Source organism: Heterodontus francisci, chromosome 44 (genome assembly GCF_036365525.1).
Source record: "Heterodontus francisci isolate sHetFra1 chromosome 44, sHetFra1.hap1, whole genome shotgun sequence".
Classification (NCBI taxonomy): domain Eukaryota; kingdom Metazoa; phylum Chordata; class Chondrichthyes; order Heterodontiformes; family Heterodontidae; genus Heterodontus; species Heterodontus francisci.
Window position 1 is genome coordinate 25,220,246 of NC_090414.1, and position 23,695 is coordinate 25,243,940.

The following is a 23,695-nucleotide window of genomic DNA, read 5'->3' on the forward strand; positions in this document are numbered from 1 at the left end:
TAGTTTTCGGACAGGGGTGGGATCCCGTTAATGGTGGTTTCTATGTGTCTGCTGTCGGCACCCCATTTACCCTTCTGCAGATTCCGACGTGGTTTTGGCTTTGAATTTATGGATGGTAGTTCGAGGCCAATGTGGGTGAGGCTTGAGCAATGGTGGAAGTGCGGGAAGATAGACAGCTCTTCTCGGGGGCACATCAACGATCGGCCTTCGTGGGTCCTGAAGCAAAGATCAGGTGAGTAGTCCTTCTTCCACCTGGTGGAATGGAATGTTCCAGGCTGCTTTGTATCGTGCACAAGTTTTAGATCACACACGAAGGCCCAGTACGGCTGTTGTTTTCCCGCAGTGTTGTTGTTGGAGTAACCCCACATGTGCTGGCTATTGAAATCACCAGTGTAGATGGTTGAGTGTGCTGCAGGCTGTATTACAATGTTGGGCCAAAGGTCATTTCGTGATGTGGGGGGGCCGGAGCGTTAGGGGGAGGTGGAGACAGTGACCGTCACGTGGTCCTCCTGTTAAAGTACGTTTTCCAACTTGAAAACCTGTGAACTAATGCTCAGTCACATGGCTCCCGGTCTAAGCAGTAAAAGCCCACTGGAAAATGGAGTCTTTGAAATGTATCAGCCTCTGTGTCATCGAGCTGGTCTGTGTTAGCTGTGGCACAGTGGGTAGCATTCTCCCTCTTTTCCTCTCAGTCAGAAGGCTGTGGGTTCGAGCCCCACTCCAGAACATTGATCCTGTGAACCAGGCCAATACTCCCAGTGCAGTATGAAGGGAGCACAATGCTGTCAGTGTAGTGTCAGCAGTACTGAGGGAGTGCCACACTGTCAGAGGGTCAGGAGAAAGTTTGGTTTAACATCTCATCCAAAAGACAGCACCTCCAACAGTGCAGCATTTCCACAGCACTCCCCATCCAGCAGTGCAGCAATCTCTGAAGTATTCCCCCTCCGATAGTGCAGCTTTCCCTCGGTACTGACCCTCCAATAGGGCAGCACTCCCTCAGTACTGACCCTCCAACACTGCAGCGCTCCCTCAGTACTGACCCTCCAACAGTGCGGCACTCCCTCAGTACTGACCCTCCGACAGTGCAGCGCTCCCTCAGTATTGCCTCTCCGACAGTGCAGTGCTCCCTCAGCACCGACCCTCCAACAGTGCGGCGCTCCCTCAGTACTGACCCTCCGACAGTGCGGCGCTCCCTCAGTATTGCCTCTCCGACAGTGCGGTGCTCCCTCAGCACCGACCCTCCAACAGTGCGGCGCTCCCTCAGTACCGACCCTCCGACAGTGCGGCACTCCCTCAGTACTGACCCTCCGACAGTGCGGCGCTCCCTCAGTACTGACCCTCCAACAGCGCGGCACTCCCTCAGTACTGACCCTCCGACAGTGCGGCGCTCCCTCAGTACTGACCCTCCGACAGTGCGGCACTCCCTCAGTACTGACCCTCCAACAGTGCGGCACTCCCTCAGTACTGACCCTCCAACAGCGCGGCACTCCCTCAGTACTGACCCTCCGACAGTGCGGCGCTCCCTCAGTACTGACCCTCCGACAGTGCGGCACTCCCTCAGTACTGACCCTCCGACAGTGCGGCGCTCCCTCAGTACTGACCCTCCGACAGTGCGGCACTCCCTCAGTACTGACCCTCCGACAGTGCGGAGCTCCCTCAGTACTGACCCTCCGACAGTGCAGCGCTCCCTCAGTACTGACCCTCCAACAGTGCGGCACTCCCTCAGTACTGACCCTCCAACAGTGCGGCACTCCCTCAGTACTGACCCTCCGCCAGTGCGGCACTCCCTCAGTACTGACCCTCCAACAGTGCGGCGCTCCCTCAGTACTGACCCTCCAACAGCGCGGCACTCCCTCAGTACTGACCCTCCGACAGTGCGGCGCTCCCTCAGTACTGACCCTCCAACAGCGCGGCACTCCCTCAGTACTGACCCTCCGACAGTGCGGCGCTCCCTCAGTACTGACCCTCCGACAGTGCGGCACTCCCTCAGTACTGACCCTCCAACAGTGCGGCACTCCCTCAGTACTGACCCTCCAACAGCGCGGCACTCCCTCAGTACTGACCCTCCGACAGTGCGGCGCTCCCTCAGTACTGACCCTCCGACAGTGCGGCACTCCCTCAGTACTGACCCTCCGACAGTGCGGCGCTCCCTCAGTACTGACCCTCCGACAGTGCGGCACTCCCTCAGTACTGACCCTCCGACAGTGCGGAGCTCCCTCAGTACTGACCCTCCGACAGTGCAGCGCTCCCTCAGTACTGACCCTCCAACAGTGCGGCACTCCCTCAGTACTGACCCTCCAACAGTGCGGCACTCCCTCAGTACTGACCCTCCGCCAGTGCGGCACTCCCTCAGTACTGACCCTCCAACAGTGCGGCGCTCCCTCAGTACTGACCCTCCAACAGCGCGGCACTCCCTCAGTACTGACCCTCCGACAGTGCGGCGCTCCCTCAGTACTGACCCTCCGACAGTGCGGCACTCCCTCAGTACTGACCCTCCAACAGTGCGGCACTCCCTCAGTACTGACCCTCCAACAGTGCGGCACTCCCTCAGTACTGACCCTCCAACAGTGCGGCACTCCCTCAGTACTGGCAGCAGGCGTGTCAGCCGGGATTTTGTACTGAAATCTCTGGAGTGGGGCTCAACCCCACAACCTTATGAGCCAGAGGTAAAAGGATGTTATCCACTGAGCGCTCCTGTCACCAGACTAAACTGCTGTTGAGTCCAATAGTTAGGTTATACATTAATGTTTCTGATGACCTTGTATCTCATTTCCTCATTAGCTGATATGGTTGATATTTGTGATAGAAATGGATTAATGTTATTGAATAGAATGTGTTAGAAATTTACACAAGCTTGTCAACCATGATTCTAAAAGCATGCTGAGTAAATTCAACTGAACCCTTGATGGCTGATTCAGGGTTATACTGAGATACTATCAAAGTACAGTCCAATGTGTATCATCCAAGGCAGCCCTGGCTCCCAATCTGACTTCTGTACTCTTCAGTCACACCTCATAAAATTGCAGCTTTATACTCAAACTCAGGTCGAATCTCTCAGCACAGGAGGCCATTCGGCCCATCCCTTTGCAAGATCTCTCCAATCAGTCCCACTCCCCCCTGCTCTTTCTCCATAACCCTGCAAATTTCTCCTTTTCAACTATTTATCCAATTCCCCTTTTGAAAGTTACTATTGAATCTGCTTCCACCGCCCTTTCAGGCAGCTCGTTCCAGATCACGACAACTCACTGTGTAAAAAAAATTCTCCTCATCTCCCCCTCTGGTTCTTTTACCAATTCTCTTCAATCTGTGTCTCTCTGGTTACCGACTCTCCTGCTACTGGGAACAGTTTCTCCTTATTTACTCCATCAAAACCCTTCCTGATTTTGAATGTCGCGATTAAATCTCCCCTTAACCTTCTCTGCTTTAAGGAGGACAATCCCAGCTTTTCCAGTCTCTCCACATTAAATGAAGTCCCTCATCCCTGGGACTATTCCAGTAAATCTCCTCTGCACCCTCTCCAAGGCCTTGACATCCTTCCTAAAGTGCGGGGTCTGGAATTGGACACAATTCTCCAGCTGGGGGAGAACCCAGTGATTTATAAAGAATGGTGTTGGAGAATTGTTTGCTTCGACTTCCTGGTTCAAATAAGTGCTGAACACGTCATTTAATTCTATGATCTGTCGTGCAACATTACCATCTACTGTGCAGCAGCCAACTCATCTCATTTACTTCCTTTTCCAAATAATTCTTGTGTTCCCTCTCATCCCGTCTTCTGATATTAATGCCATACTCGTGCCCTCATGCAAATGGTAAGCACTTTCTGAAAAGTATCAGCCAGACATCTCAGAGTTATACAACTCAGAAATCATGCCAAGGATCTACTTGTGCAAACATGTCAAACCCAAGCCTCCAATTCCAGCCTCTTGCGCCTCTCCAAGTTTAATCGCTCCTTCGTTGGCAGCTGGGCCCTAAGCTCTGGAATTCCCTCCCCAAACCGCTCTGCCTCTCTCTCCTCCTTCAAGACACTCCTTAAAACCTCCTTCTTTGTTAGGGTGACCTGTTTTCTGTCGTCAGTCCCGGATAAGGAACTGTGTCCCCGGGAAAACAATGTCCCTGAAAGAGTGAGCAGGCAGAGAAGGGAGGAAAGAGGAGGAGGGAGGGAAGGAAGGGGGAGGATGAGGAGGGGAGGGTAGGGGAGGAAGAGGAAAAAGGGAGAGGGAGGGGAGTGGAGGGAGTGTGTGGATAATCCACTGCCATCCGACCAGCATTCAATGATGTGCTTGATGAATGAGCTTCCACAACTATCAGGCCTGTGTGTCTCACAATCACTTTCCAGGAGCAGCAGTTCTAGTTTGTGCTGCACAGTTTGATTTGAATGTAGTGGGGCTGTGAGCCATTCTTGATTGAATCCAAAGTACCAAGAGATCTTGTATCAATAGCAGGGGAAGGTGGATTTGTAGAGGTGAAGCTTGGGGGTGTCTTGCTGCTTGTAACTCAGTATTCATTGTTCTGTTTGAGGTGTAGGACCAAAGGATCAGGTTAACAGTTGAGGACCCACGCCCCAGCAGATAGGGTCATGCTTCCATCTGGTGAAAGTTAATGGGGTTCGGTGTAGTGAGATGTGACATTGAAGCTGCTGTTCCAATGATGAGCAATAACAGACAAGCATATATCTGAATAGAAGTTGATGACCAACTTGTTCTGAGAACAGCACACACCCAACTCTTGCAGGTGATTCAGGGACAGGATGACTGTAATTGTTTTTATTTCTCTCCCCTGCCAGTTTCTTGACCACATGTGACATTGTCAGCAAGTGTTGAGGATCTCCCTCTTGTGCAGGTAGGAATTGTGCTTTGGGAAGAATAGGAATGCAATTTTGCTGCCTGTAATGAGGGCAGTCTAACTGGGGTTGCCTTCCTGGAGCTGCTGTGTTAACTTGACAGTCACTAGCATTTCAGTAATACAGAAGTATCAACTCATTGTCTGTGTGGGGGTTCGGTGGGAAGAGACCACCCAGATTCTATGCTTCAAAATTTTAGCTGCCTCTGACGAACTATTGAGCTGTGAATTTACAGCACCAGAACCCTGGTTTATGCTCCAAGTCCACTCATCTCTTCCTTCCTCATGTACTTATCCAGATTGCTCCTTAAATACATACATCTATTTGCCTCAACCACACTGGTAGTGTTCCATTAATGGCTGGGACCAGTTCAATGTAGAGATTTCAATACCTTTTTGATGCATGTCAGTGGAATGAGTACACTAGGCCTGATCAACATTGAATTAATTAGGAGACCAACAGCCAGCCATGCTGAAGTAGCCTTAGTGACAGTACTGGATGACCAAGGAGGCAGTTTAGAGGTTTGCTTGCTCCAAATGATGACTTGAAAAATGTAGTCTCGTTCGTCTGATAACTGATGCTGAACAACAGCATGGTGGAGTTCTGATGGTGCAGCCAATAAGACAGCAAACTGTAGGGGGCTGGTGCCTAGTTACTGAATGTTTGTGTCTCTCTCCCCTCATTGATAGGCCTCCTGAAAATGAACTGGGGTGATGTTGCAAGCAACATGCGAGTTTGCAAGTTCTCCCTGTGACCGCGTGGGTTTCCTCCCACAGCCAAAGACTTGCAGGTTGATGGGTAAATTGGCCATTGTAAATTGCCCCGAATGTCGGTAGGAGAATGGTGGGGATGTGGTAGGGAATATGGGATTAATGTAGGATTAGTATAAATGGGTGGTTGTTGGTCAGCACAGTCTTGGTGGGCTGAAGGGCCCGTTTCAGTGCTGTATCTCTCTATGACTCTTAAGTCTGTCGAATGATGCACTGAAGTCACCAAAGCCTTGATCAAACCTAATTGCCTTTGTGTTCTGTTCTTAATACCACTTTCCTACTCCTATTCAACAACTCTTGTGTTTCAGGTCTGGCTTTGAAGTGTGGGAAAACAGCAATGCAGGGTAAGTAATACTGTCTTTTTAAAAATCTGATCAGGACAGTGATCGTTTGTGGTTTTACAAGCTGTCTGGTTGAAGACCCTTGCCCCCAGTTGGCAGTTTCTGGGGTGCTGTTTGCACCCTGCTCCCTTGCCCAAAGGGGTAGTTTTTCCACATGGCAGTAAGCTCTATGTGGAGGGAATTTCATCTGAGCCTTGTCTGTGCCTTACCTCACTGGGGCTGGCTAATCACACTCCAATCAGTGCAGTTCAAAACTGATCCTGAAGGTTGGCTAATCATGGATTAGGAGGAAACTGTTCAGTCTGAGTTTGTGCTGACTGTCTGAAATCAATCAGTCCCACAGCCCTGCCATTTCCTCAAAGGCCTGCACATTTAAGTACCTGTATCCCCTGTGAAAGTTACTATTGAATCTGTTTCCAACACCCTTTCTGACAGTGCATTGCAGATCATAACTCAGCACCACAGGGCTGAATTTATTTCTGGCTCCCTGGTTAATGGGATTTGTCCTTGGGATGAAGTTAGTCCATGTCTTACTTGCTGTAAAGAGCCAGAACCTGCAAAGGTGAACCCACTGGCTCTTGCAGCATGAAATGAGGACAGCCTGTTCTCTGAACAGTCTGATGGGACGAAGCAGTCACTGCTGGGTGGAGGTGGCCGGGGAGGAGAGGGCTCATTTCAATACTGCTTTTTTTTTTAAGGTGACTGAAGACGACCAATGTTATCAACTCTAATGAGGTGAGTGACATTTTTAATGGAATCTGCAGCATCATCTGTACTGGTTGAGCTAAGTTTGGTCTCGTTTAGTCTGTTTAGGGGCTTACAGCCCCCAGTGCACTTCAGACACTGGAAAAAGTTGATGGTTATTTTGTGTAGTTCCAGCCAGTGAGTACTTTATTCCATTTCCACTCCTCCTGCAAAACTCTGCCCATCTTGCTCAGGCCTGTTAACTGGCACAGCATCAGCAGCTTATTTAACTTGATGGGTGTCACAGTGCAGCCTTGTGTTCCTGCTGCTGTTGCCAGTTGTGGCTTCCCCTACTCTTCAGGCCAGTTGTAATTTCCTAACTGTGTTTCTCTGGCTGAGGAATTGGGATGAAGGACTTTTCTAGTTTACTATTGAGCAGTCAGTTCCTGAATAATGGGGATGAAACACAGAAACATAGGAAATCGGAGCAGGAGTTGGCCATTCGTCCCTTCGAGCCTGCTCTGCCATTCAAAAAAGATCATGGCTGTTGGTCTAATTCAGTACCCCGTTCCCGCTTTCTCCCCATATCCCTTGATCCCTTTGGCAATAAGAAATATATCTATCTCCTTCTTGAATATATTTAATGACTTGGCCTCCACTGCCTTCTGCTGTAGAGAATTCCACAGGTTCACCACCCTCTGAGTGAAGAAATTTCTCCTCATCCCGGTTCTAAATGGCATACCCCATATCCTGAGACTGTGAACCCTGGTTCTGGACTCCCCAGCCATCGGGAACATCCTCCCTGCATCTAGCCTGTCTAGTCCTGTTAGAATTTTATAGGTTTTTATAAGATTCCCTCTCATTCTGAACTCTAGTGAATATAGGCCTAGTCGACCCAATCTCTCCTCATACATCAATCCTGCCATCCCAGGAATCAGCCTAGTAAATCTTCTTTGCACTCCCTCCATGGCAAGAACATCCCTCCTCTGATAAGGAGACAAAAACTGCACACAGTACTCCAGATGTGGTCTCACCAAGGCCCTGTATAACTGCAGTAAGACATCCTTGTTCCTGTACTCAAATCCTCTTGCAATGAAGGCCAACATACCATTTGTCTTCCTGACTGCTTACTTTCAGTGACTGGTGTACAAGGGCACCCAGGTCTTGCTGCACCTCCCCCTTCCCCAATCTATCACCATTCAGATAATAATCTGCCTTTCTGTTTTTACAACCAAAGTGGATAACCTCACATTTATCCACGTTATATTGCATCTGCCATGCATTTGCCCACTCACCCAACTTGTCCAAATCACATTGGAGCCTCTTTGCATCCTTCTCAAAGCTCACATTCTCCACCGCCCCCCCCCCCCCCCCCCCCCCCCCCCCACCCACCCCCAGCTTTGTGTCGTCTGCAAACTTGGAAATGTTACATTTAGTTCCCTCACCCAAGTCATTAATATATATTGTGAATAGCTGAGGCCCAAGCACTGATCCCTGCAGTACCCCACTAGTCACTGCCTGCCACCTGGAAAAAGATCCGTTTATTCCTACTCTCTGTTTCCTGTCTGTCAACCAATTCTCAATCCATGCCATTATATTACCCCCAATCCCATGTGCTTTAATTTTGCTCACTAACCTCTTATGTGGGATCTTATCAAAAGCCTTCTGAAAATCCTAATACACCACATCCACTGGTTCTCCCTTATCTATTCTGCTGGTTACATCCTCAAAAGCTCCAGTAGATTTGTTAAGCATGATATCCCTTTTGTAAACCCATGCTGATTTTGTCCAATTCCGTTTATGCTTTTCGGGTGTTCTGCCATCACATCCTTTATAACAGACTCTAGCATTTTCCCCACTCCGGATGTAAGGCTAACTGGTCTGTAATTCCCTGTTTTTTCTCTCCCTCCTTTTTTAAATAATGGGGTTATATTTGCCACCCTCCAATCTGGAGGAACTGTTCCAGAATCAATCAAATTTTGGAAGCTGACCACCAATGTATCCACTATTTCCAGGGCCATTTCCTTTAGTCCTCTGGGATGTAGATTATCAGGCCCTGGGGATTTGTCAGCCTTTAACCCCATTAATTTCCCTAGCACTTTTTTTTACTAATACTGATTTCCTTCAGTTCCTCCCTCTCATTAGACCCTTGGTTCCCTAACATTTCTGGGAGGTTATTTGTGTCCTCCTTTGTGAAGACAGAACCAAAGAATGGAGAAGTGTAAGCTTAGAGCCAAATCAGCTGTGTACTGGATAGACATATACAAAGATATTGAAAATATGGTGTCTAAATGCAATGTATGCCAGAAGTACAGAAACTCACAACAGAAAGAGGAGATGATAGCTACTGAAATACCACCCAGACCATGGCATACTGTAGGAGTCGATTTATTCACACATAATCAAGAATGGTATCTCAGTCGCAGACTACTACTCAAAATTCCCTTTTGTCCAGAAGGTGAAAGACTTGAGAGCCACAATAATAATCTCAGCAGTACGAGTTCTGTTCACTGAGCAAGGGATTCCTGAAAGGTTAATATGTGACAATGGCACCCAATTCACATCCAGAGAATTTAAGGAATTCGCTAACCAGTATGTGTTCAACACCATCACCTCATCACCACATTACCCACGGGGACATGGATTTATAGAAAGACACGTCCAGACGGTCAAAGAACACTTGTGAAATGCCGAGAGACGAAGGAAGACCCAAACCCGGCCTTATTGTCACTCTGATCCACACCTCTCAAGGCTGATATGAAATCACCTGCAGAGCTGTTAAATGGAAGAAAATATAAGACAACTCTGCCAAGCAAAATAGAGACATATAAGATAATCAGAGGGTTAGATAGGGTGGATAGTGAGCGTCTTTTTCCTCGGATGGTGATGGCAAACACGAGGGGACATAGCTTCAAGTTGAGGGGTGATAGATATCGGACAGATGTGAGAGGTAGTTTCTTTACTCAGAGAGTAGTAAGGGCGTGGAACGCCCTGCCTGCAGCAGTAGTAGATTCGCCAACTTTAAGGGCATTTAAGTGGACATTGGATAGACACATGGATGAAAATGGAGTAGTGTAGGTCAGATGGTTTCACAGCTCGGTGCAACATCGAGGGCCGAAGGGCCTGTACAGCGCTGTAATGTTCTAATTCTAAAAAAAAAAAATTCTAAACATCCTTCAAGTGACCAGGAGGAAGTGAGACAACAACTCACTGAAGCACAGGTAAGAGGAGAGCAACACTTCAACAAATATACTAAATCCCTACCCGAGCTGTTGAAAGGACAAACTGTACATGTACAGGATCCAATCATGAAAACCTGGAGCCCAGAAAAAGTTGTTGATGAAGCTGAGACTCCAAGGTCATATATCATTGAGATCGAAACCGGTAGCCAAATGAGAAGGAGCAGAATCCATATTCATAATACACCTGAGCTGAAACAACAGAAAAGACCATCAACAACACCGGAAACATTATCCAGCGAGGCAACATTAACAACAGTGCCGGATAGTGATACAACATTAGTAACAGCAAGCATGACCCCTACAGAGACCGAGTGAGAGAGGAGCAGAGGTTTAAAAAGGGTGCCAAAATCCTAGAGTCAGAGACCAGAGACAGAGTGAGAGCGAGGGGAGCACGGCGGGAGCGAAGAGAGAGAGAGAGAGAGAGAGAGAGAGAGAGGGGAGCACAGCGGGAGCAGAGAGAGAGAGAGATAGGGGAGCACGGCGGGAGCGGAGAGAGAGAGAGAGAGAGAGGGGAGGACGGCGGGAGCGGAGAGAGAGAGAGAGAGAGAGGGGAGCACGGCGGGAGCGGAGAGAGAGAGAGAGAGAGAGAGAGAGAGAGAGAGGGGAGCACGGCGGGAGCAGAGAGAGAGAGAGAGAGAGAGAGAGAGAGAGGGGAGCACGGCGGGAGCGGAGAGAGAGAGAGAGAGAGAGAGAGAGAGGGGGGGGAGCACGGCGGGAGCGGAGAGAGAGAGAGAGAGAGGGGAGCACGGCGGGAGCGGAGAACGAGAGAGAGGGGAGCACGGCGGGAGCGGAGAGAGAGAGGGGAGCACGGCGGGAGCAGAGAGAGAGAGAGAGGGGAGCACGGCGGGAGCGGAGAGAGAGAGAGAGAGAGGGGAGCACGGCGGGAGCGGAGAGAGAGAGAGGGGAGCACGGCGGGAGCGGAGAGAGAGAGAGAAAGAGAGGGGAGCACGGCGGGAGCGGAGAGAGAGAGAGGGGAGCACGGCGGGAGCGGAGAGAGAGAGAGAGAGGGGAGCACGGCGGGAGCGGAGAGAGAGAGAGAGGGGAGCACGGCGGGAGCGGAGAGAGAGAGAGAGGGGAGCACGGCGGGAGCGGAGAGAGAGAGAGAGGGGAGCACGGCGGGAGCGGAGAGAGAGAGAGAGGGGAGCACGGCGGGAGCGGAGAGAGAGAGAGAGGGGAGCACGGCGGGAGCGGAGAGAGAGAGAGAGGGGAGCACGGCGGGAGCGGAGAGAGAGAGAGAGGGGAGCACGGCGGGAGCGGAGAGAGAGAGGGGAGCACGGCGGGAGCGGAGAGAGAGAGAGAGAGAGAGAGGGGAGCACGGCGGGAGCGGAGAGAGAGAGGAGCACGGCGGGAGCGGAGAGAGAGAGAGAGAGGAGCACGGCGGGAGCAGAGAGAGAGAGAGAGAGAGAGGAGCACGGCGGGAGCGTAGAGAGAGAGAGAGAGAGAAGAGCACGGCGGGAGCGGAGAGAGAGAGAGAGAGAGGAGCACGGCGGGAGCGGAGAGAGAGAGAGAGGGGAGCACGGCGGGAGCGGAGAGAGAGAGAGAGAGGGGAGCACGGCGGGAGCAGAGAGAGAGGGGAGCACGGCGGGAGCGGAGAGAGAGAGAGAGGGGAGCACGGCGGGAGCGGAGAGAGAGAGAGAGAGGGGAGCACGGCGGGAGCAGAGAGAGAGGGGAGCACGGCGGGAGCAGAGAAACTCTGCACGCATCCGTGCTGGACGGATCCGGAGAGAACAACGCACTGCAATAATGTACGGACCAGGAGGCCCATTCCCGTCGGATCCGTGATGGAGGATCCGTCGTCGGCCAGCAGCTCGATGAGCTGCTTACGGACCCCCCGCCATTTTTCCAGCGAGTAGAAGAAGGGTGAGGCACAGTCCAAATCTTCCAGGATCTGGATCCGCAACCTCACATACACGCCTCGGGACCCTATGAGCTGCAGGTCCCTCAGCGCGCCCTTCTCTTTGTACGCCTGCCACAGGGCCGGGTCCACGACGGTATCACCGAGGCGGGACTCCAAGTCGAGCACCTCCCTCTCAAGGCACGCGATCTCGGCTTTCCGCCTCTTGGTCGACCCCTTCGCGTACTCCTGACAGAAGATGCGGATGTGAGTCTTGCCCACATCCCACCATAGCCTCAAGGAGGGGAAGGCCCCCCGCTTCCTTCTCCAGTCGGCCCAGAATCGACAGAACGAGTCCCAAAATCGCACGTCCTCCAGCAGCCGCTTGTTAAAGTGCCAGTACGCGGACCCCGCCCGCGTGCGGAGCGGAGTGAACTCCGCCCACACCAGGCGCTGGTCCGAGCACGGCACCAGCCGCATGGAGGCCGCCGAGACGCGGGAGACGTACGCCTGCGAAAAGTAGAGGCGGTCGATTCGCGACCCTCCCCCTCCAGACCTCCACGTGAAGGCGCTGGAGTCGGGATGGAGATTCCGCCAGACGTCCACCAAGTTAAGGGAACTGATCAGTCCCCTCAACTTCTCCACCGACGCTTGGCCGCGCTGGGGACCGGAGCGATCCCCCAGCTCGAGGGTGCAGTTAAAATCCCCCCCGAGGATGATGCACTCGCCGCTATCGATGGAGCTCAAGAGAGCGGACACTTCTTCAAAGAAGCGCGCTTGCAACGCGCCGGGCCTGGGCGCGTACACGTTCACAAAGTGGAGCGGCACGCTCCCCAGAAGAACGGCGAGGTGGAGCAAGTGGCCCGGCACTAGCTCCTTGACCCCCAAGATCTCTGGCTGGAAAGTCGGGGCCAACAAGATAGCCACCCCACTAGAAATAGGGCTGAGGTGACTCATGTAGACCCCACCCTGCCACTCCAGGAGCCAGGTGGCTTCGTCTCCCGGAACGGTGTGGGTTTCCTGCAGAAAGCTCACCGCTTATCGCCCTTCGCTGAGGACTGACAAATTGTGAAATCTGCAGTGAGCCCCCCTGCTGCCGTTGATGTTGAGGCTGGCAATGGTTATCTTCATGTCAAAGGTACTTAAAACCAGTCACCAACACCTCACTGTGAGGAGGGAGTGGAAGTGCAGCTGGCCCTCCACTCCCCCAGCAACCCATTGAGGAACACGTTAAAACGGCACCTCTCAACCAGTTTCACGCCCGCGCGCTTGCCCGCTATCTTAAGGGCAGCACGGACAGACTGGATGATCAGCGCCAGATTCGACCAGCGGTCGAGGGCCAACTGAACTTTATTGCGGCAGCCCCTGCAAACCGCGAGGAAATCCCGGAGTTCCGCCGTGGGGATGAGAGGAGACTCGGTGGAAGGCACAGGGACTCCACCACCTCACTGGCGATGGAATCAAGGTCATCCTCCGTGCCCCACACCGAATCCCCATTCTCCTCCGGGTTGTAACCGCCAGCGGCCGACACATCCACCACACACTGTGGGGCGGACGTCCCGACCGCACCAGCTGGTCCTGCCTCTGTCATGATCCCACCCCCAGGATCGATGGCAGAGGAGTCCTCTCTGGGTTTTACTGTGAAACTGGAGCCTGTGGGCACCAGCAGCCCAGGACTCCCCTCCACCTCCGTCCCCAGGCCAATGAGTGGTGCAGGGGAGACAGAAATTCCCGACTCCAGAAATCCAGCCGGAGCCAAGAGAGGAGGCCATCTCCCGCTCCGCCAACACCCACAGGTCCAGCAGATGGGGCAGCATTCTCAGTTTTCACCGGGTCGGGTGTCTCCTGGTTGGTGCTGGACTCCGGCTGGGAGGGCTGACCCTCTGGGGCGTCGCCCTCCCTTTCACTTAGGGCACCCGACCCAGTAGTAGAATGGGTGGCGTCCCCAGGCTCCCCCACCACAAGCAGGGCCCCACTTACTCCTTCAGGAGGGGCCTCATGTACTGGGGCCTTCCCCTCCATCCTGAGGAATAGGGAGCTCCTGCCTGGACTTTGTAGCCTTGGTGGTGGCGGTAGGGGGAACCTGGGGACCCGAAACAAGAGACAGCTCCCCTCCAACTGATGGGCCCTGCACCTCAGGGCCGTGTGTTATTTCTGTGGAGGGGTGCCTTCTCCTCTTTCTCCCACTGGGGCACGGAGGCTCAGAGACCTCCATGTCATCAGAGGCCTCTGCCTCCACACCCTTTTTTTCCTTTTTAGTCACCCTGGGCCTGAGCCCAGCCCTGTGACTGAGCCCAGCCCTGTGACAGGTGGATTCCATGGGAATGGGCTTTGGGCTGAGCTCAGGCTTGGGTTGTGTCTAAGTGTCCAGGGGACGCGCCTCATGATGTTTCTTTTTTCCCCGCGTCTTCCTTCCACTCGGACGGACGCTCCCCTCCCCGCCGGAGGCTGTGAAAACCACAGCCCCCGGAACCGACTGAGCAGTTTCTATTGGATGTGTGGTGGGAGTGGGAGGTGGTGCTGTGGAACCACCTTGGGCCACCGCGGTGGAGCTGGCAGCCAGGAGGTTGGGGCAGTTCTTACGAACATGCCCCACCCCCTTGCAGACGTGACACCGCGCCCCGTCCGAGGTCCAAAAGATGCGGTAGGACGTCCCCTGGTACTCTTATACCGAAGTGGCCCTCCAAGACTTCCTCCCGCGCCAGCTGCATGAATAGCTGGCAGCGGAAGGAGTAGACATGTCGGAGGCTGTGCTCCCGAAGACCGAGCGTGACTGGGGTGATCCCTGACCTCACCTCCCCCAGATGGTGTAGATGGGGGAGGAGGAGCTCATCAGGAATTAAGGGTGGGACGTTCGACAAGATTACCCGATGTGCAGTGGCCCCCAGAGGGTCCACTGGTAGGAAAATTCCACCCACTGTGAGCCCCGTACTTAGGGCGAGGGACACAGCCCGCTCGGTCTTCAGGAAGAACACAGCCTTCCCATACATCTTTGAGGCTGCAACAATGGCCGAGGGGCCAACAACCACGGCCATAGCTTTAACACAAGCCTCAATAGTCATATTAGGATGGGTGTAACTCTTCACCCCATGCTTTGATGTTAAGATTTTAAATGGTGACGGGGCCACAGGAGCAGCTGTCGCAGCTGCTGCAGCATAGGAGGGCCCTGCCACCGGAGAGGATTGAGAAGTCATGGGGTAAAAGATACAGGCACTTTGTTCAGAGCAAAAAAAACCCAGCAAATACATTAAATCAAAAATGCAAAACTTAAAGGATGTAGCCCAGGGGAAGAGGCTGAGGGAGAGGAAGGCCAAGAGGAATCAGTCTTTGTTAGTATTGCACAAGTCTTGTAGCTGGTCTTCCAGTTAGGAGGGTGGGGTGATGTCTTCACCTGCGTCAGCTGTAAGCTGCCAAGGCACACACCTCCTTCGATGTTCAGATAAGAGAAGTCTCTTCACCTGGGCAGCTCCAGCTGTCCCAAGCTTAGTAGTTGGGGTGGGGAGGGAGCTCCCTATCCAAAAGATGTTAAACACAGGAGCTCCCTATTGAATACAGCCCCACCCAAGGTCTTAAGGTCTCTTCTTTCCCCACCCCCAACTATCAATGAAAAACACTTTCAGTACCAAGCACTCACAGAAGAGCTTCCAGTTCTCTGCCTTCCTTCCTTTGTTGAAATTTGGAAAAAATTGTTTCAGTTTGAATCTCCCTCTTGCAGCAGTCACACAGTCAGCTGCACCTCGTTGAAGCACTCCGGCTCCCAAATCAGAGCAGCCAATCCCAGTGCTGTACCTGTCCTGGGAGTGTTTGATGGGGACAGTGTCGAGGGAGCTTTACTCTGTATCTAACCCCCCGTACTGTACCTGTCCTGGGAGTGTTTGATGGGGACAGTGTAGAGGGAGCTTTACTCTGTATCTAACCCCCGTACTGTACCTGTCATGGGAGTGTTTGATGGGGGACAGTGTAGAGGGAGTTTTACTCTGTATCTAACCCCCGTACTGTACCTGTCCTGGGAGTGTTTGATGGGGGACAGTGTAGAGGGAGTTTTACTCTGTATCTAACCCCCGTACTGTACCTGTCCTGGGAGTGTTTGATGGGGGACAGTGTAGAGGGAGCTTTACTCTGTAAACCAGTCTCCCCTCAGCAAGAGCCAAAAGTATAAAAAAAAATCCGTTTACCCATAATACCCCTTCAAGCTCAAAATTGCTAAGTTGCAATAAAACAAGACAAGATACTGATCATATGTTTATTTCGATGGTTAATGATACTGCTTCCACATTAACTGTCAGGTCTCAATCCCACCCAGTTAACCATCTGCAAGACACACTAATGATTGACAGTCCTCTGAATTGGCAGACCCTATCCCCCCCCCACCCCCACATTAAATGAAAGTTTGGTCACTTGATACATGCAGTGAGTGATTGAGGTTGGCCCACACCACAGGAGAAATCTGGTTAAAACATCAGGAATGCTTACAAAATGTTTGAATGACACATGGAATGAACTGTAATAAAAGTTCTAATTACAAAGGCATCTGCCTGTTTACTGGTTCCATCAAGGAAGTGTTTAAAATTTCAAATGGGAGGTGCAATTTTTAAATAGTTCAATGCAGCAGAAAAGTTAATCAGTCAAGACAGCATGATTAATGTAAAACCATCCAGTAATGCCCCTTCCTCAGGCTGAGGGGGGGGGGGGGGGTGGGGTGTCTACTATTGATCCAGAAGCATCACACTTCCTTCCCCAGATTAAAGTCAAATCTCCCAACTACAACACAAACAGGGGATCACACTGCATCACATTCCTAGGAATGGTTTAGTGAATTCAACTGTTTTGTTTGTAAAGTGATTATACCCACAAATCCCAGGCTTGGCCCTGTGGGGAAACAAAAAATTTGGCAGCAAGTCTCTACAGATCCTCCTACCCGCCCCCCCCCCAATGAACAGTGCTTTGTTTGCTCTAGAACTTTCTATTAGGTCCTGTAAATACCTGGTCCTGATCACAATGGCCAGGTGAGCAGCATGGAAGATGGCAGGATCCCCAAAGACACATTGTACAGCGAGCTTGTCACTGGTATCAGACCCATCGGCCGTCCATGTCTCCGCTTTAAAGTAGTCTGCAAACACGACATTGATCACAAGTCATGGGAGTCAGTTGCCAGCGTTCGCCAGAGCTGGCGGACAGCCATAAAGGTGGGGATAAAGTGTGGCGAGTCGAAGAGACTTAGTAGTTGGCAGGAAAAAAGACAGAGGCGCAAGGTGAGAGCCAACTGTGTAACAGCCCCGACAAACAAATTTTTCTGCAGCACCTGTGGAAGAGCCTGTCACTCTAGAATTGGCCTTTATAGCCACTCCAGGCGCTGCTTCACAAACCACTGACCACCTCCAGGCGATTACCCATTGTCTCTCGAGATAAGGAGGCCAAAGAAGATTACAAGGTTAAAGCAAGCATCAGATGGGAAGTCAAAGACATATACAAACTGAAAGTACTCTAAGCAAAAAACCCACAGCACATTTAAAAACATGGAAGCTGGTTGTACGCTGGCACTATATTTTCCGGGATTCCAACGAAGTGACACCAGATCCCAGTTTCACTCCCAGTTCAGAAAGGTCCTTCAATTCATCGACAGCCGTCACCTGCCACTCATGCTTGATCCCTGCAATGGTGGAAATCAGTTTAAGAAACATGTCTGACCCACAGATGAGCATTATTCCACCTTTCTCTTCCCCCTCCCAAAAAGGCACCAACTGAGACCCAGATACAAACTGGCTCCCAGGTCAAACCTGGAAACTGCTGCTCATGTCAAACACTGAGCCAGAGAGCTTTCCCACTTGGGCAAGTCATTTACCTTGGCTAACCATAATCTGAGAATATCAGCTTTTGTGTGTACAGTTAAAGTCTAGGAACCCACAGAATATTTAAAAATTAAGAGGGAAAGGAAGGAGATAAGAGGCAGAAAACTGTGCACCATACCACCAAGCTTTTTCCTGATTGCCGCCTTAGAGCTGGCATACAGCATCTTCTGACGAATAGGTGCATCATCAGGAGCCCTGTTGAACAAAACAAAACTGTAAGGCACCTTTTGAAAAGACTCCCACATTCCCTCACCTTTCTCATCATGTAGCCTGTGTATAGTACACCAAGCAGTTATTCACCACAACAGTCAACAATTCATGCTGGTAGTGTCATTGCTGGGGGTGGGATAGTGAGGAAGGGAGGACACCATAGCAGAGCAGCAGCCTGTAAATAGATATTCTGCTAGTTGAAGTGACAACCCTTCTCATAGTTCAGCAACAGGCCTTTTAAAAGGTTCCCGAGATCATCCAATGCTCAGGGATCCAGTAATTCAAAGCCAGCTTATCTCTGGAAAAGCACAGAAACAGGCCATTCAGCACATGAACCTCCTCTCACCCTATCAGCATTTCCTTCTATCCCTTTCTCCCTCATGTTTATCCAGGGTTCCCTTAAATGTATCGATACTATTCACCTCAACCACTCCCTGTGGTAGCAAGTTCCACATTCCCCCCATTCTCTGGGTAAAGAAGTTTCTTCTGAATTTATTAGTGACTATTTTATAGTGACAGCCCCAAGTTCTGGTCTCCCCCACTTGCACACCAAACACTGACTTATGAATCTCCACCCCACTCCCCTCAAGGGTGCACACACACCACTGCCCCACCCCCAACCACCTCTCTGGAGTCACCTGCTTGATGCCCCATTACTACCTGGAGCCAGACCCAGAAAATCCAGCTTCTCCACTCAGCACCACTGTTCCAATGGAGCAGGGATGATGCCAACTCTTTCCCATTGCCCCTGGGGTGGTCAGTCACAGCAAAGGGGGGGGGGGGGAGGAAATATATGAAAAGAATAAACAGCTCTTGGCACACTGTCAGTGAGGTAGCTGCCTTAACTTTTAATACTATGATGTAATTCTTGACTAACCAGAGAGTCCAGGGTATTTGGGGTAGGTGGGAACGTAGAGTTAAAGCCACAATCAGATCAGCCATGATCTTGTTAAATGGCAGAGGAGGTTTGAAGGGGCTGAATGGCCAACTCCTTCATACATATAAGGACACCCTGATTTTGGGGGGGTGGGGGGGGGGGGGGGACACTTAGCAAAAAGGACTCCCTCCTGCAGACCGAGAGTGGAGAGTTTGACACTCAGTCGAAGCTTAATTGGCATATACTGGAAGAAATGTTTAATATTTGTTCTGGGATATGGGAGTCAGTGGCTGTGCCAGCATTTATTGCCCATCCCTGATATGATGCTCAATGAGAAAACTGCCAGCTCCTTTCACTGACTAAGTAGCACCTCACTGACTGGCACCAATATTTGACACATCGACAAGGAAATCTCAGTCAATGGTTCCTGGACCGTTATACAAGATAACATACAAGATAATGTGTATGATCCAGTGAGATACATACACTCTGAAAGGCAGCATTATAGGTAAATGAAATCAAACACAAGCCTCTGTCCAGATTTAGACATGCTCTTGCTGTAAAGTGTGGTTTAGAGCCTTAAAGTCCAGTTAAAATCAATGACTTTACCTTGAGCATTTGTCATGACTGACTCCATTACAATACAGAACATTTCATGCCAGTACCAGTGTCCTGCCTTATTTCAAAGGAGGAGAGATGCATCGTTCAATAATTGTGCAATTTGCTTACCAGTGTATGAAGATCAGCTCCTGCTTCTTGGTCTCCTTGGTCTCAAAAGATGCATCATAGAGAGCATAGCAGCAATTGTCTGTAGGAAGCATATCTATAAAGGCCTGGAGTGGATCTTGAACTTTTCCATCCTCAACATCTCCAACTAGAATTTCCTTCCCCTCATGCACAACTATATTTGTTTGGTCGTCAGAAATTTTAAACAGGATTGCTTTCTTCCTCTTCTTCACCTCATCATGGCTACATGATTTTCGGACTTTCATTTCATTGAAACAGCAGACGACTTCATCAGACACTTTTACACCAGAGGCCTGGAAATAAGACAATTACATTACTTGAAAATGTACCAGAGTCTGAAACATTCATGTAAATGTAGGAGAAAGCAGTTCCACTGAGCAAATCAATATGTAACAAGAACTCAGAACAGGATGTTGATGGCTGGCAATTTAGAGAGATGACTCAGCATGCAGAGTAGAAGTATCGATACGATGCATGACAATCTGCTACCAGTGAACACTGAGTGCAATAAAAATGGCAGGGTCATTAACTAGGACAGATTTGAGATTAGGAGATGACATTTTTAAAAATAAATGCCGTGAGTTGTGGTGATCTGGAATGCACTGCCTGAAAGGGCAGTAGAACCAGGTTCACTAAAGGGAATTGGATAAATACTGGAATGGACAGTGAACAGCTCTTTCATAAAACCAGCACAGGCATGATGGGCTGAATGATGTTGAATCAGAGAATGGTTGTCTGTGCAGTAACAAGTTGTTTTGCCCACAGCACTGCAGAGAGTTAGTAAAAGATTTAACAGTTTTCAGGTGGGTTGTGTTAAGAGGCTGAACCAAGGAGTGTGCACACAATTGGAAATCTCAAATTCCACATTCACAATGTAAACTGCCAGGCAGGAATTACACCCGACCTCCCACAGCAGCAGTCACCACTGTCAGGATGCTGTAATGACAGCACAGCCATTTTACACAGTCCATTCATTTCAAGCCCCTCACCGAATACCATTCTAGTAAATCTCCTCTGCACCCTCTCCATGGCCTCAACATTCTTCCTAAAGTGTGGCACCCAGAACTGACCACAACATTCCAGCTCAGGACTAACCAGTTTATAAGACTTTAGCAGAACTTCCTTTTGCACTGTAGATTCAATGTGCAGACAAGGGAAGGCAAGGAAAGAGCTGCTTCCAGGACTGTATAGTCTTCTGCAACTGCTATTATTCTCCACTATAGAAGCTTCTACACAAGTCATGCACCAGCCTGTTCAGCCAGCCTCAGCACCTTATTCAAGCATCAGAGCCAAGCATGTGCACATTCCTGGAGCAAGTATTGGATCGTTGAGGAATGTTATTCCTTTGGATGCTATCCAGTGACACTGACTCCTAAAATCAGCAAGTGGGAGCAAGGTTGAACTAGTCAGATCTACACTGCTTATCTCAGCCATTGGAAATTGAAGGGAAAATAAGCAGAGGAGATGTAGTATATTTACCAGCACAGAAGCAGATTTCATACTTTAATGGCCATTTATGACCACAGATCCCTGAAGGTAGGATCGGTAGACAAGGTGGTCAAAAAGGCATACAAGATGCTTGCCTTTATTGACCAAAGCAGAGTATAAGAGCAGGGAGGTTATACTAGAACTGGATAAAACACTAATTAGGCCATAACTTGTGTACTGCATGCAGTTCTGGTCACTACATTACAGGAAGGATGAGACTGCACGAGAGGGTACAGCAGAGATTTACCAGGATGTTGCCAGGAAATAAGAACTTGAGATACAAGATTGGATAGGTTGGGGCCGTTTTCTTTTAAACAGTGGAGGTCGAATAGAAATATAATTGAGGTGCCTAGGTAGTGGATAGGAAGGCCCTATTTCTGTTAGAGAAATCAATAACCGGGGGCATAGATTTAAAAGAAATTGGTACAAATATTGGAGGTGTGGGGGAAAAAAAAAAAGTAATCTTTTCATGCAGAGGGTGGTGGGGGTCTGGAACTCAGCACCTGCATAAATATACACCCAAGCCATCACAAACACAATGAGCCAAATGGCCTCCTTCTGTGCCATTAATCTTTGTGTATACTGGGTTAAAGGCACTATGGGGCAGCACAGGTGGCTAACACCGCAGCCTCACAGCTCCAGCGACCCGGGTTCAATTCCGGGTACTGCCTGTGTCTGCGTGGGTTTCCACCGGGTGCTCCGGTTTCCTCCCACATGCCAAAGACCTTGCAGGTTGATAGGTAAATTGGCCATTACAAATTGCCCCTAGTGTAGGTAGGTGGCAGGGAAAATATAGGGACAGGTGGGGGATGTGGTAGGAATATGGGATCAGCGTAGGATTAATATAAAATGGGTGGTCGATGGTTGGCACCGACTCGGTGGGCCGAAGGGCCTGTTGCAGTGCTGTATCTCTAAATAAAAAAAAATAAAATACATGTTGTTTAAACCATTCTATCTAATCCAACAGAAGACAATGCAACTGTCACAACCTCAACACTTCAGCAAAGCTTCCTAAAGCTCAGGATCAATATTGGGACATGAGCACTAAATTTAGGAAGCAACAAATGTGATTTGATATTACCTGTGGACAAACGTATTGCCTGCTTACTTAGGTAGCTGTAGAAAATCCTGGGGACTACTAGAACACCACTGGGCCAGATTCTCCTGGAGAAAACCCAATTCTTTTTGCTTTAGTCATGCACATTACCCATTGGAGCAGAAATCAATGGAGACAGCTTTATTAGTAAGATCGTTTAAAACGAGTTGAATTGAGGGACATGACTGCGGCCACACCTCAGTTGAGGCACTGTTTTTTTACAGAATCACCTTATTAGGGCAAAATATACGATTACGGAAGTTTGAATCCCACTAGATTGAGAAAGAGTAAATTCTTCAGCCTCATTGCCTCATAAGGAGGTAATTGCCTCAAGTGTAACTTGTCCAGTTAACACGATCACCCGGGGAGGGGGAACAACAACCTCAACCAGCAGGATTCAGCCTTTAATTAGCATCATTTATTACCGTCTGAACTGCTAAAATAAAGATCCAATCAGTCACTTCCGCTTCTACAAAAATACGTTGCGATTAGATATTATTATTTTTTTTTAAAAAAAAAGGGCCAACTTTTACCATTTTATCGACTTTTTCCCCCCGGTTGGTGCGAAATCTCCCTTCGACGCCCGGACCGAAAATACAAATGGTCTTCTTCGGAAAAGCCTTTCCCGCTCGATGAGAAGAAGCTGCCGCCGCGCGCCCTTCACTAACTGACAGAAAGAAAATCAACCGTCTCCTCCACCCCCCTTTATAACAGAGCAGGGAGGGGCGGGGGTGCGCGCGCAGCTCCATCCACCCCCCCCCGGGGGGAGGAGCAGGAGGAGGAGCCCCGCCCCTCGCCCCGCCCCCTTCACTAACTGACAAAGAAAATCAACCCTCTCCTCCACCCCCCTTTATAACCGAGCAGGGAGGGGCGGGGGGTGCGCGCGCACCTCCATCCACCCCCCCCCGGGGGGAGGAGCAGGAGGAGGAGCCCCGCCCCTCGCCCCGCCCCCTTCACTAACTGACAAAGAAAATCAACCCTCTCCTCCACCCCCCTTTATAACAGAGCAGGGAGGGGCGGGGGGTGCGCGCGCACCTCCATCCACCCCCCCCCGGGGGGAGGAGCAGGAGGAGGAGCCCCGCCCCTCGCCCCGCCCCCTTCACTAACTGACAAAGAAAATCAACCCTCTCCTCCACCCCCCTTTATAACAGAGCAGGGAGGGGCGGGGGGTGCGCGCGCAGCTCCATCCACCCCCCCCGGGGGGAGGAGCAGGAGGAGGAGCCCCGCCCCTCGCCCCGCCCCCTTCACTAACTGACAGAAAGAAAATCAACCGTCTCCTCCACCCCCATTTATAACAGAGCAGGGAGGGGCGGGGGTGCGCGCGCACCTCCATCCACCCCCGGGGGGAGGAGGAGCAGGAGGAGTGGCCCCGCCCCGCGCCCCGCCCCGCGCCCCGCCCCCTTCACTAACTGACAGAAAGAAAATCAACCGTCTCCTCCACCCCCCTTTATAACACAGCAGGGAGGGGGGGGGTGCGCGCGCAGCTCCATCCACCCCCCCCCCCCGGGGGGAGGAGCAGGAGGAGGAGCCCCGCCCCCTTCACTAACTGACAGAAAGAAAATCAACCGTCTCCTCCACCCCCCTTTATAACACAGCAGGGAGGGGCGGGGGTGCGCGCGCACCTCCATCCACCGGGTGGGAGGAGGAGGAGTGGCCCCACCCCCCTCCCCCTTCAACGGTATTTTTTTTAAAATTTCCCCCCATCTCTTAGCCTTCT

At 50.9% G+C, this 23,695-nt stretch overlaps 2 protein-coding genes and 1 non-coding gene across 3 annotated transcripts; 1 reads left to right on the top strand and 2 right to left on the bottom strand.

The window, feature by feature from the left end:
* Nucleotides 1-6,455: 6,455 nt before the first annotated feature.
* LOC137356104 (small nucleolar RNA SNORD22) lies at nt 6,456-6,577 on the top strand. Its single transcript, XR_010971004.1, has one exon. It is a non-coding gene; the product is annotated as a small nucleolar RNA SNORD22 (small nucleolar RNA).
* Nucleotides 6,578-8,983: 2,406 nt separating this feature from the next.
* Nucleotides 8,984-15,851, bottom strand: LOC137355875 (uncharacterized). The gene is made up of 2 exons (XM_068021485.1): nt 9,900-15,851; nt 8,984-9,410 (listed from the first exon to the last, which is right to left on the bottom strand). The coding sequence occupies exon 1, from the start codon at nt 12,666-12,668 to the stop codon at nt 10,176-10,178; it is 2,493 nt and encodes an 830-aa protein (XP_067877586.1). The 5' UTR covers nt 12,669-15,851; the 3' UTR covers nt 8,984-9,410; nt 9,900-10,175.
* Nucleotides 15,852-15,940: 89 nt separating this feature from the next.
* On the bottom strand, nt 15,941-22,742 carry LOC137355876 (cofilin-2-like). The gene is made up of 4 exons (XM_068021486.1): nt 22,512-22,742; nt 19,377-19,687; nt 17,679-17,755; nt 15,941-17,361 (listed from the first exon to the last, which is right to left on the bottom strand). Exons 1-4 carry the CDS (start codon nt 22,725-22,727, stop codon nt 17,252-17,254), a joined length of 714 nt encoding a protein of 237 aa, XP_067877587.1. The 5' UTR covers nt 22,728-22,742; the 3' UTR covers nt 15,941-17,251.
* Between the last annotated feature and the right edge of the window lie 953 nt (nt 22,743-23,695).